This window comes from Neoarius graeffei, chromosome 23 (assembly GCF_027579695.1).
Source record: "Neoarius graeffei isolate fNeoGra1 chromosome 23, fNeoGra1.pri, whole genome shotgun sequence".
Classification (NCBI taxonomy): Eukaryota; Metazoa; Chordata; class Actinopteri; order Siluriformes; family Ariidae; genus Neoarius; species Neoarius graeffei.
In genome coordinates this window covers 32,754,075-32,766,639 of record NC_083591.1, presented here as the reverse complement: position 1 = coordinate 32,766,639, position 12,565 = coordinate 32,754,075, and the positions used below count along the sequence as shown (strand labels likewise).

Below are 12,565 nucleotides of genomic sequence, written 5' to 3'. Positions count from 1 at the left end.
AAGACTCAAAATTTCACAAATAAAATTATAAATAAGGATACAAGATAAAGATGTCCACCAAGAGGCAATGAATAAGTGAGAAAGTCTTTACTTATCACTTATGTCCTCGGGATAGCTAAAAACACTGCCTGATGAAAAACCTCTGGTATTAATGAACCTAACAATTTTGGTTTGCTTGTAGATTTTATTTGAAGGACGTAGAGGTCACAGTGATCGGTCAGATGTTGCTCTGGACGACGTCTCTTTACACAGAGGACCCTGTGCAGGTGCTTATGTGTTTATCCTAAACTAGATCAAGTTTACAGATCTAAGCAGGAAAAGATTGATATAAATAGCAAATCACTTAAAGTATTCTGTTAATTAAATTAAAGGAATTCTTCATCCAAATCTCAACAACAGGAGGTTTTTTTCATTATTATTAATCATCTTTGTTTTCAATTTTAATGGTGCTAAATTACTTTTCTTGGTTACATTTATATTGGAATTCAACAGCTTAAATAAACTTCTATGACATGTCATTTATAAGATTTACAAAGACAAAATATAGAATAACTACAGCTCATATTATAATTATTTCAGTTGTATTTATATTAATGATATTTTTGCTATACAGGTTTACTGGAAGATCCAATTGTTTTAACTTTACCTGAGATATCAACAGTAATCTCGACAGTCAGCAGCACAACTACATCTCCACAGCCATCTACAAAAAACACCCGAATTGCACCTGTTCAAAGAAACATCCCTGTACCAGTGAAATCTAATTTCTCACCTGGTTGCAGAATGAACTGCAGTTTTGACTATAATTTGTGCACATGGACTCAGTTATTGACTGATGTTTTTGACTGGACGAGACAACAAGGCTCCACCCCTACATCAAAGACTGGTCCCTCATTTGATCACACAACAGGAGGTTAGCATCGTACCTTTTATATAGTGCTCAAAGTAGGTGACTCCATTACAAGCAAAGTGGGGCACAAATGTTAGTCAGAAGCAAGTTGTGTATAACGAAAAGCTTTTTTCTATTGTATTTAACACAGTAAATTCATGCTGAACCTAAATTTTATGTCTATTGCCCCCCTTCTTTCTTTAATCCTCTATCACCAGCTGGTTACTACCTGTATATTGAGGGTGACAGCGCTTCTCATGGAGACACAGCACGTCTCCTCAGTGAGGAATGCTCTGATGTCCAACCCCAGTGTCTGCAATTCTGGTACCACATATACGGCTCCAGCTGGACTATGGGTCTGAGTGTCTACCTATTGCATGGGAATGTGGCTCAGGAGGTCTGGAGAAAGAGAGAAAACCAGGGGAACACCTGGCATCAGGCTCTAGTGGACATCACGCCCCATGGCAAATTCATGGTCAGGTTACCAACATATTAATTGATTGATTGATATATTGATTGATATATACTTTATTATCCCAAAAGAGAAATTTGTCTTGGACTCATGCACTGCGTACAATGCTCAACAATAAAAAACAAACAAACAAAAACTTACAAGACAGACAACTCAATATAAATAACCAGGGCTTAATTTGAGCCGGAACATGATGGAACAAGATCCGGAACCTGCGTTGTCAGATCTGGCAGCTATTTTCATTTCATTCGGTGTTCTGGCAACTATTTAAATGGATCAGATCACCTCCGTGACCATCACAAAGGGAAAAAAATCAAACAATAAATCTCATCTCATTATCTGTAGCCGCTTTATCCTTCTACAGGGTCACAGGCAAGCTGGAGCCTATCCCAGCTGACTACGGGCGAAAGGCGGGGTACACCCTGGACAAGTCGCCAGGTCATCACAGGGCTGACACATACAGTGGTGCTTGAAAGTTTGTGAACCCTTTAGAATTATCTATATTTCTGCATAAATATGACCTAAAACATCATCTGATGGCGGCACGGTGGTGTAGTGGTTAGCGCTGTCGCCTCACAGCAAGAAGGTCCTGGGTTCGAGCCCCGGGGCCGGCGAGGGCCTTTCTGTGTGGAGTTTGCATGTTCTCCCCGTGTCCGCGTGGGTTTCCTCCGGGTGCTCCGGTTTCCCCCACAGTCCAAAGACATGCAGGTTAGGTTAACTGGTGACTCTAAATTGACCGTAGGTGTGAATGTGAGTGTGAATGGTTGTCTGTGTCTATGTGTCAGCCCTGTGATGACCTGGCGACTTGTCCAGGGTGTACCCCGCCTTTCGCCCGTAGTCAGCTGGGATAGGCTCCAGCTTGCCTGCGACCCTGTAGAAGGATAAAGCGGCTAGAGATAATGTGATGTGATGTGTGACATCATCTGATTTTCACACAAGTCCTAAAAATAGATAAAAGAGAACCCAGTTAAACAAATGAGACAGAAATATTATACTTGGTCAATTATTTATTGAGGAAAATGATCCAATATTACATATCTGTGAGTGGCAAAAGTATGTGAACCTCTAGGATTAGCAGTCAATTTGAAGGTGAAATTAGAGTCAGGTGTTTTCAATCAATGGGTTGACAATCAGGTGTGAGTGGGCACCCTGTTTTATTTAAAGAACAGGGATCTATCAAAGTCTGATCTTCACAACACGTGTTTGTGGAAGTGTATCATGGCACGAACAAAGGAGATTTCTGAGGACCTCAGAAAAAGCATTGTTGATGCTCATCAGGCTGGAAAAGTTTACAAAATCATCTCTAAAGAGTTTGGACTCCACCAATCCACAGTCAGACAGATTGTGTACAAATGGAGGAAATTCAAGACCATTGTTATCCTCCCCAGGAGTGGTCAACCAACAAAGATCACTCCAAGAGCAAGGCATGTAATAGTCAGTGAGGTCACAAAGGACCCCAGGGTAACTTCTAAGCAACTGAAGGCCTCTCTTACATTGGCAAATGTTAATGTTCATGAGTCCACCATCAGGAGAACACTGAACAACAATGGTGTGCATGGCAGGGTTGCAAGGAGAAAGCCACTGCTCTCCAAAAAGAACATTGCTGATCGTCTGCAGTTTGCTAAAGATCATGTGGACAAGCCAGAAGGCTATTGGAAAAATGTTTTGTGGGTGGATGAGACCAAAATCTAACTTTTTGGTTTAAATGAGAAGCATTATGTTTGGAGAAAGGAAAACACTGCATTCCAGCATAAGAACCTTATCCCATCTGTGAAACATGGTGGCGGTAGTATCATGGTTTGGGCCTGGTTTGCTGCATCTGGGCCAGGACGGCTTGCCATCATTGATGGAACAATGAATTCTGAATTATACCAGCAAATTCTAAAGGAAAATGTCAGGACATCTGTCCATGAACTAAATCTCAAGAGAAGGTGGGTCATGCAGCAAGACAACGACCCTAAGCACACAAGTCGTTCTACCAAAGAATGGTTAAAGAAGAATAAAGTGAATGTTTTGGAATGGCCAAGTCAAAGTCCTGACCTTAATCCAATCAAAATGTTGTGGAAGGACCTGAAGCAAGCAGTTCATGTGACAAAACCCACCAATATCCCAGAGTTGAAGCTGTTCTGTACAGAGGAATGGGCTAAAATTCCTCCACACCAGTGTGCAGGACTGATCAACAGTTACCGGAAATGTTTAGTTGCAGTTATTGCTGCACAAGGGGGTCACACCAGATACTGAAAGCAAAGGTTCACATACTTTTGCCACTCACAGATATGTAATATTGGATCATTTTCCTCAATAAATAAATAAATGACCAAGTATAATATTTTAGTCTCATTTGTTTAACTCGGTTCTCTTTATCTACTTTTAGGACTTTTGTAAAAATCTGATGATATTTCAGGTCATATTTATGCAGAAATATAGAAAATTCTAAAGGGTTCACAAACTTTCAAGCACCACTGTAGACACTGACAACCATTCACACTCATTCACACCTACGGTCAATTTAGAGTCACCAATTAACCTAACCTGCATGTCTTTGGACTGTGGTGGAAACCGGAGCACCCGGAGGAAACCCACGCGGACACGGGAAGAACATGCAAACTCCACACAGAAAGGCCCTCGCCAGCCACGGGGCTTGAACCCAGACCTTCTTGCTGTGAGGCGACAGCGCTCAAACAATAAATTAAATAAGTAAATAAAATTTTGTTTAGTGTTCGGTTTTGATTTTGATATCTGTTGTTGATTTCTCTCCTATGACATCCACAAAATCTATGCGAAAGGGGAAGAGGGAGGGACATGGGGTGTATACTTCCGCTCAATAGAACACCGGGTTTTTTGTAGCCGTTAGCTTGTGCTGTTGAAAAAATGGCAAAAAAAAAACCAAGAAAGCTTACTAAAATTTTTAAAATGAATTTCCGACTTGTTTTGTAAACCCTTTATTTCTTCACTATTACTTGAATTGATTGCACTTATGTTTGCTGGCACTGCTTTTAAATTATTCTCTTTTTTGGGCTTTTTCCACCTTTATTGGATAGGACAGTGTAGAGACAGGAAATGAGCAGGAGAAAAACAGGGAGGGCTCGGAAAAGGACCGCAGGGTCCCCGGATTTATGGTATGGCGCCTTATCCACCTGAGCCACCAAGTCCTGCTGGAGCTGCTTTTAAATACTCATTTAACTCATAAATAGTCATTTAACTCAAGTCTTGTGTGATCTGGTCTCCAATGGTGAAATAAACCGGTTGTGATATAAGTGCAGTCTGTTATTTTAGAAGATAAATTTAATATATAATTTAATATATAGCCTAAAAAATATTTTATAACATATCACGACATATTACTGTCTGTAACTGTTCATCACTAAAGCGTTTTCTAAGATCATAATGTCTGATATTATTATTATTTTTTTTTTACACACACAATAGGCGTGTGCGTAAAGTAAACCACCCCCCGCCTTTTTTTTTTGAGCCGCCGGACCCACCCACCTCCTGCGTTCCGGGACCTCCCACTTTACAAATTAAGCACTGTAAATAACACATAACAAACAGACAACCCCCCCACCTCCCCAAAGATTGCAACCTTCCCATAAACACCATGGCACCATTGCACAGTGACTACAGCCTCAGGCAGCATCAAGCCAACAATCAAAATCTCACAAGACAAACAACTCAGCATACATAACACATAACAGCCTGCCCCCCCCGAATGCACACTTCCCGTAAACACCATGGCACCATTACCCAGTGACCACAGGCTCAGGCCGCATCATTTAAAAGTTTGATGGAAGTAGGCACAAATGACTTTCTAAAGCGGTTCAGTTTACAGTGTGGAACTCTAAATCGTCTACCTGAGGGCAAAAGTTCATACTCTGCATATAGAATATGTGATGGGTCAGTCAATATCCTCTGAGCTTGCCTAAGAACAGATTGATCATATAAAGTTTGAAGGGACTGGTAAGCCTTCCTACCCATAACCTTCATGGCAGTTTGAATCAGACGGTTGAGCTTGTTTTTCAGTTGCACAGTGAGGTTGCCAAACCATACTGATATCCCATATCTAACCAAACTCTCCAATACCGCCTGATAGAATACAAACATAATCCTCTGATCCACACCAAAGACTCTGAATCTACGTAAGAAATATAGTCTCTGCTGTATTCGACAACAGAGACTCTCAACATGTACCTTCCAACTAAAAGTATTATCCAGGTGAATTCCTAGGTACCTGTATGTGCTGACCTGACTAATGTGTGTGTCATGTCTGACCACAGGACTGTGGTCCCCAACAGACCTGGGGTCCAGGATCATCTCCTTAGTCTTAGAGATGTTTAAAATGAGATGGTTAGCGTTGCACCACTGCACAAAGTTTCCTATTTCTGAGAAATAGGCTGAAGTACATGTGTCTTTATGCAGTAGGCTAAGGATGGCTGTATCATCTGAAAATTTAAAAACATAATTCCCAGGGTGACTGCTTGAGCATTCATTTGTATACAGCGTGAACAGGACTGGTGAGCTAACACACCCCTGTGGGGCACCTGTGCTAACTATTCTTGCTTCCTAGAGGGTGTTGTTGACTCTGACACACTGACTACGGTTGGTTAAAAAAGGAAAATACCATTTAGTTAAAAAAGGTTTCACATTCATCTGCTTCAACTTTGAGATAAGCAGATGAGGCTGGAGTGTGTTGAAGGCTGAGCTAAAATCAGCAAATAAGATACGTATGTATGCTTGGATATTCTCCAAGTGTTTGACATTGAGGTGAGTGATGCTGGCTATAGCATCATCTGTTGCCCTGCTATATTTATACACAAACTGATATGGATCAGTATGATTTTTTTTTTCTTCCGGCGCCGACGAGAGTGGCAGCAGGTCTCAGTAGCTCCGTGTTTTGTTTGTCTTTTTAGTTCGTCTTTGTGCCGTTTTTTATAATTTTATAATTCCGTCTCTTTTCTTTTTAACTTCTGCTTGCTGCAAGAAGTGTTTTTTATTTCTATCCCATGGATACGGATAATACTATGCAACATTCCGGCAACAGCAAACTTGTTTACACAAGGAATCAGCTGTTTGCGCTATACGCAAGTTTGCCAGCAGAGCAGCACACGGGGATATCCCTAAGGAACTGTTTTGTTTTCGTGGATGCAGAGCTGGAGTCGCAGTCAAAGCTAGGCAATGTGAGAAGAAGTGGAGAATTAAGCCCTCTGTTCCAGCAATCGTGATGGGAAACGTGAGTTCACCGACCAACAAAACCGATGAGTTGTCTGCCCTGGTAAGAAATCAAAAGTTGTTTAGAGAGTTGAGTCTGATTTGCCTGACGGAAACGTGGCTAACTAGCCTCACACCTACTGCTAATGTTGACTTGCCGGGCTTCAGTGTGGCTAGACTGGACAGAGATATTTTACTCTCGGGGAAAAAGAAAGGCGGTGGACTGATCATGTACATTAATAACAAGTGGTGCCATCCGGGACATGTTACGGTGAAGGAGACAGTGTGCAGCAAAGATGTGGAGCTACTGGCAGTGAGTTTGTGACCTTACTACATCCCAAGAGAGTTCTCACATGCCGTCATTATCTGTGTTTATATACCACCGCGAGCCGTACCCGACAATGCCTGTGATGTCATTCATACGACTGTTGCGAGGCTACAAACACAACACACAGATGCTTTCTTCGCAATAACTGGAGATTTCAACCATGTTACCCTCGACTCCACCCTAACAAATTTCCATCAGGTTGTCAACTGTGCTACAAGGAAAAATAGAACAATTGACCTCCTTTATGTAAACGTGAGGGAAGCATACAGTGCAACTCCCCTTCCCCCACTGGGTTTATCCGACCACAATCTGATCCACCTTCGGCCAGTGTATGTTCCAAAAGTACAAAGGCTACCAGCTACCACACGCACCTTCAGGGTATGGACACCAGATGCAGAGGAGGCGCTGAGAGACTGCTTCGACACCACTGACTGGAGTTTACTACAGGGCAGTGATGACCTGGAGGAGGCCACAGCATGTACAATGGATTACATAAACTTCTGCATGGACATTGTTGCACCAACTAAGACTGTGCGCTGCTACCCCAATAATAAACCCTGGATAACCAGGGATGTCAAACAACTCCTCAACAAGAAAAAGAAATTCTTCAAGGAGGGCAACCTGACGGAGCTGAGGGATGTACAGCGGGATCTCAAAAGCAGCCTGAGGGAGGCCAGGGTGGCATATGGGAGGAAGGTGGAACTGAAAATGAAAAACAGCACTAAAGAGGCATGGCAGGGGATCAAAAACATCACTGGTTGTGGGAAGAAGAGAGGCATGGCTGATGGCGACCTGTCTATGGCCAATGACCTAAACCACTTCTACAACCGGTTTGGTAACTCTGTGATGGGGGCAGCCAATTCTATTGTCACCCCTATAGCCCCCCCCACCCCCGCTACGCCCATGTGATAACGACTCAGACAATGACCCGGACATCGGCTGCTCAGCCAGCTCCCATCCCCCTCACTCACTACCCCCCATCCCCAGTGTGGACATGGATATTACATCCTCCCGTCCCCAAGCTCACACAACTGGCTCACCAACTCCCACTGCCTCCATTTTCCACCCTGCCCTCTCATCTCTGCTATCAGAAACAACCTACCCACCACCCACCTCCCCACACCCAAACCCAGCACACCCACCACCTACAGTCACCAGAGGCCAAGTGAGGGGGGCACTGAAAGGACTGAAGTCCAAGGCGGCTGGGCCTGATGGCATCTGTGCAAGACTGCTAAAGTCATGTGCAGAGTCACTAGCCGAACCACTCCATCACCTGTTCAATAGGAGTCTGCAGGAAGGCAAGGTACCTACATTGTGGAAAACTTCGTGTCTTATACCGATCCCAAAGAAAGCACATCCCAAAGAACTCAATGATTACAGACCGGTTGCCCTCACCTCTCACCTAATGAAAACATTAGAACGTGTGCTGCTGCACAACCATCTCAAACCCCAGGTACAACATGCACTGGATCCTCTGCAGTTTGCCTACCAAGAGAACGTAGGAGTGGAGGATGCTATTCTGTATCTTCTTCACAGGGTGCACTCTCACTTGGACAAGGGTGGATGTGCTGTGAGAATCATGTTTTTTGACTTCTCCAGTGCTTTCAACACCATCCAACCACTGCTGCTGAGAGATAAACTGGTGCAGATGGGAGTGGAGCCTGGCCTGGTAACCTGGATCACAGACTACCTCACCGAGCGGCCCCAGTTTGTTAGACTGGGAGGCATTACATCTGAGACGGTGGTCAGCAGCATAGGAGCGCCACAAGGAACGGTGCTCTCCCCGGTGCTCTTCACTCTGTACACAACTGATTTCAGCTACAACTCTGCGATATGCCACATGCAGAAGTTTTCAGATGACACTGCAATTGTTGGTTGTATCAAGGAGGGTCAGGAAGAGGAGTACAGGGGTCTGGTGGAGGACTTTGTGGGATGGTGCCGGACCAATCAGCTGCACCTGAACACCACCAAAACCAAGGAAATGGTGGTGGATTTCAGGAGATCCACCCCGCCTGTGGTGCCGGTCTCTATTGAGGGAGAGAATGTGGAGATTGTCTCCACTTACAAGTACTTGGGGGTGCACCTAGACAATAAGCTGGACTGGTCTACAAACTCCGAGGCACTCTACAAGAAGGGCCAAAGCAGACTCTACTTCCTCAGGAGGCTGAGGTCCTTCAATGTCTGCAACCGACTTCTGCTGATGTTTTACCAGTCTGTCATGGCCAGCGTGCTCTTCTACGCTGTGGCATGCTGGGGTGGTAGCATTAGGAGGAGGGACGCTGGACGCCTGGACAGATTGGTGAGGAAGGCAGGTTCAGTGGTGGGCATGGAGCTAGAGACCCTCACCTCAACAGCAGAGAACAGAACTCTGAACAAACTGGATTCTGTAATGGACAATCCAAACCACCCCCTTCACACCATTTTCACCAACCAAATGAGTCTTTTTAGCCACAGATTCCGTGCCCCCTCATCCAGGACAGACAGGCTACGGAGGTCCTTTGTCCCACGGGCCATTCAACTGTTCAATAGCACACAGAAGGATAACAAGGACATCATCATTGGGGACTGGACTGCCTAACACCCATGTCCTCCATTTATTCCAGGCTTCTATGCTTGTGTGTGTGTGTGTGTGTGTGTGTGTGTGTGTGTGTGTGTGTGTGTGTGTGTGTGTACTGTGCAATACACTTTTCACTGGATTTCTCACTGTGAAAATTGATAAGTCTGTTCTTGTTCACTGTAATCCCTGTGTGTGTGTGTGTGTGTGGGGGGGGGGGGGGGGCGTGAGTGTGGGGGTGTGTGTGCTGTGTGGGTTTTTTTTTTGACTGTGCAATACTTTCTTCACTGGACTTTTTATTGTGACAATTGAGAAGCATCCCCCCTATCATGGCTGACACTTGCTATTTGTTCACTTGTTATTTGTTCACTTAATGTTTCCCTTTAATAACTTTCTTTGCACCATACCAGAAGTTTTTGTTTTTGCTCTTTGTTGAATTAGTGAAATTTAGTGTTGATTTGGTGTAATTTAGTGTAATGTTGATCTAGTGTAATTTCTTCCCTCTCTGTATTTTAATATGTGTTTTTTGTACATTTGTGTAAGCTACTTGACACTTTAATTTCCCTCTGGGGATAAATAAAGTTACTCTACTCTACTCTAGGATTAACCCCAAGCTTGAGCATCGACACCATGTATTTTTCAAAACATTTCATGACTGTAGAAGTCAATGCCACCGGTCTAAAGAGTTATTTTCAGTTGGACAATTCTTTTTGGCTATTGGCACTAAGATTGATTTTTTTCCAGAGGGTGGGGACAGTATGTAAGTCCACAGATTTCTGAAAAATGGGACACCACACTGGAGTGAGCTCTTCTGCGCATGCCTTTAAGAGCATCGCAGAGATGCCATCTGGGCCTGTGGCTTTTTTACTACGTCTGTGTTTAAAAATTGACTGAATCCCGCTGAGGGTCAACTACAATCCTACACCCAGGATCGGTAGAAATATTGTCTATTAAGTTTTCACCTTCCTCTAAAAAGTTACAAATTTCAAACCTTGAGAAAAACCCATTTAATTAATTTGCTTTGTCCAGATCATTATCAGAAAACATGCATTTCCTGGTTGTATTCATATTAGTTATGACCTTCACAGAGTGCCACATCTTTCTAGAGTCCATTGACATAAAATGATTTTCTAAAATGTCCTTGTGATGCCGTCTGGCATCCCTGAGCATCTGATTAAGCTCCTATTGCACTACCTTCACCCCTGCCTTATCATTATTCATGAAAGCTATCTTTTTCCTGTTTATACAGTTCTCCACATCATTTGTTATATATGGCTTGTTGTTGGGCTAAACTAGAATGTCCTTTTTGATGACAGCACAGTCAACACAGAACTGTATGTAGTCCGTTATTGTGTCCACAGCCACATCCAACTCCAAGTTATGGAATAAGTCCCAGTCTATGCAAAGCAGGGATGCTTTAAGTGTCTCTATACTGTCTGTATCCCATATGGCCACTCTTTTAATTTGTGGCTTATTCCTTTTCAGAACAGTCTTGTAGATGGGTATGAGCTGTACAGTATTATGATCAGAGTTTGACAGGGGAGAGGTTAATTTGGAGATATAAGCATTTTTAATATTTCCATAGCATGTATCTAAAACTCTGCCATCCCGTGTTTTACGTGTTACATATTGTTCAAAGCCAGATAGGGTTATTTCCAATCTACAGTGGTTGAGATCCCCTAAAATGAAGATGGGGCTCCAGGCGAACGTTGCAATTGCTGGTTAAAACAATCAGCTATTTTGCTCGCAGCTCTCGCCGCATTTCCACCGGGAGGGACATACACTGCACATATTAAGATGTAATTGCAATCATTGATTGTATTTCTGTTTGTTCTATCTTTCAAATTAACACTTTTGTAAGGGTCTACGGTATGCTGAAATTGTTTTGATACATCATTAATAACGATTGGAGAGTTAAGTTAAATGTCAATCCTGTCCCTTAGAAGAACAGACAAGGGACATCTTACATATTGTTAAATTCATACAGATAACTAATTAGTTTTGTCTGTTTAACAAGCACTGACATCAGTAAACCAAAAAAAAATTGTCTTGTTTTTAGATTTTATTTGAAGGACGCAGAGGAGACAATGCTCGGTCTGATGTTGCTCTGGATGATATTTCTATACACAAAGGATCCTGTGCAGGTGCTTTTTTTTCTTTTTTAATACAAGCAAACCATACCATATCAATGTTCAAGATTGGGCTTAAACCCAATAAAGGCTTCATAGATACAACAAGTCACTTGAAGTTTTTATGTTAGGTTGTAGATGATAATAAATTTGCAATAACTGGACTCATAGAAGAAGCGTTCCCCAAGGGTTATTTGACCAGTTATCTATCCCAGCTTTCTAAAAAGATATTATTTGGAATATTTTCTATGTGAGAGAGATTTTTGCTTTTTTTTGTTTGTTTGTTTGTTTGTTTGGGGTTTCTTTGTTTCTTTGTTTTGCATGGTTACAGTATATGTGGATTTGGATTAACTATGTATGTAGGTTGTATGTAGATTTGCAATAACTTCAAGGGTTCAACCATAACGACAATGCAAAGCAATGTTACGTTTTTAGAATTAGTTCATTAGGTATGAAAAAAATATATAAAAATTGGAACCACATTTTCTCATTAGTTATTTATTTTTGCTGTTTTCATCTATTAGTGCTTGTTAAATTATTATTTTCAACATGCATTGTGTCACCTGTTTAAATTAAATTACATGGAATTGGTATAATATGACAAAACTGACAAAAAATAATTGATAGTAAAAAATAATGCTGAAGACACAACAATAAAAAATGACATCTAAGCATGTGAAAATGTTTTGAAAATAGTCACATTTTTTTTCTCTGTTATATGATTGCAACAAACCAAATATTAGATTATTAAAACATATTTCCAGATAATAGTCATGTTGTGCTGGCATACAATTTTAGTTGGAAGCATTTATTTTTACAATGTAAGCAAAAATATCTGCAAATAGAATAAGAAATTTAAGCCTTGAAATTAGTTTGTAAGTAAATAAATAAATAAAGTCCAGAAATAGGTTTCATAACCTTATATTTTATTGACTGTAATCAGGTAATTAGAAATACTACATGAATAAGAATATATTCAAAATACTTT

General features: G+C 41.9%; 1 protein-coding gene across 1 annotated transcript in view; it reads left to right on the top strand.

Moving 5' to 3' along the window:
* LOC132871277 (MAM and LDL-receptor class A domain-containing protein 1-like) overlaps window positions 1-12,565 on the top strand; it is a 43,423-nt gene that overhangs the window by 14,053 nt on the left and 16,805 nt on the right. The window contains exons 14-17 of the mRNA XM_060905398.1: window positions 182-266; window positions 662-913; window positions 1,108-1,364; window positions 11,508-11,592. Coding sequence (XP_060761381.1) covers window positions 182-266; window positions 662-913; window positions 1,108-1,364; window positions 11,508-11,592 — 679 coding nt within the window. The remainder of the gene's footprint in view (window positions 1-181; window positions 267-661; window positions 914-1,107; window positions 1,365-11,507; window positions 11,593-12,565) is intronic.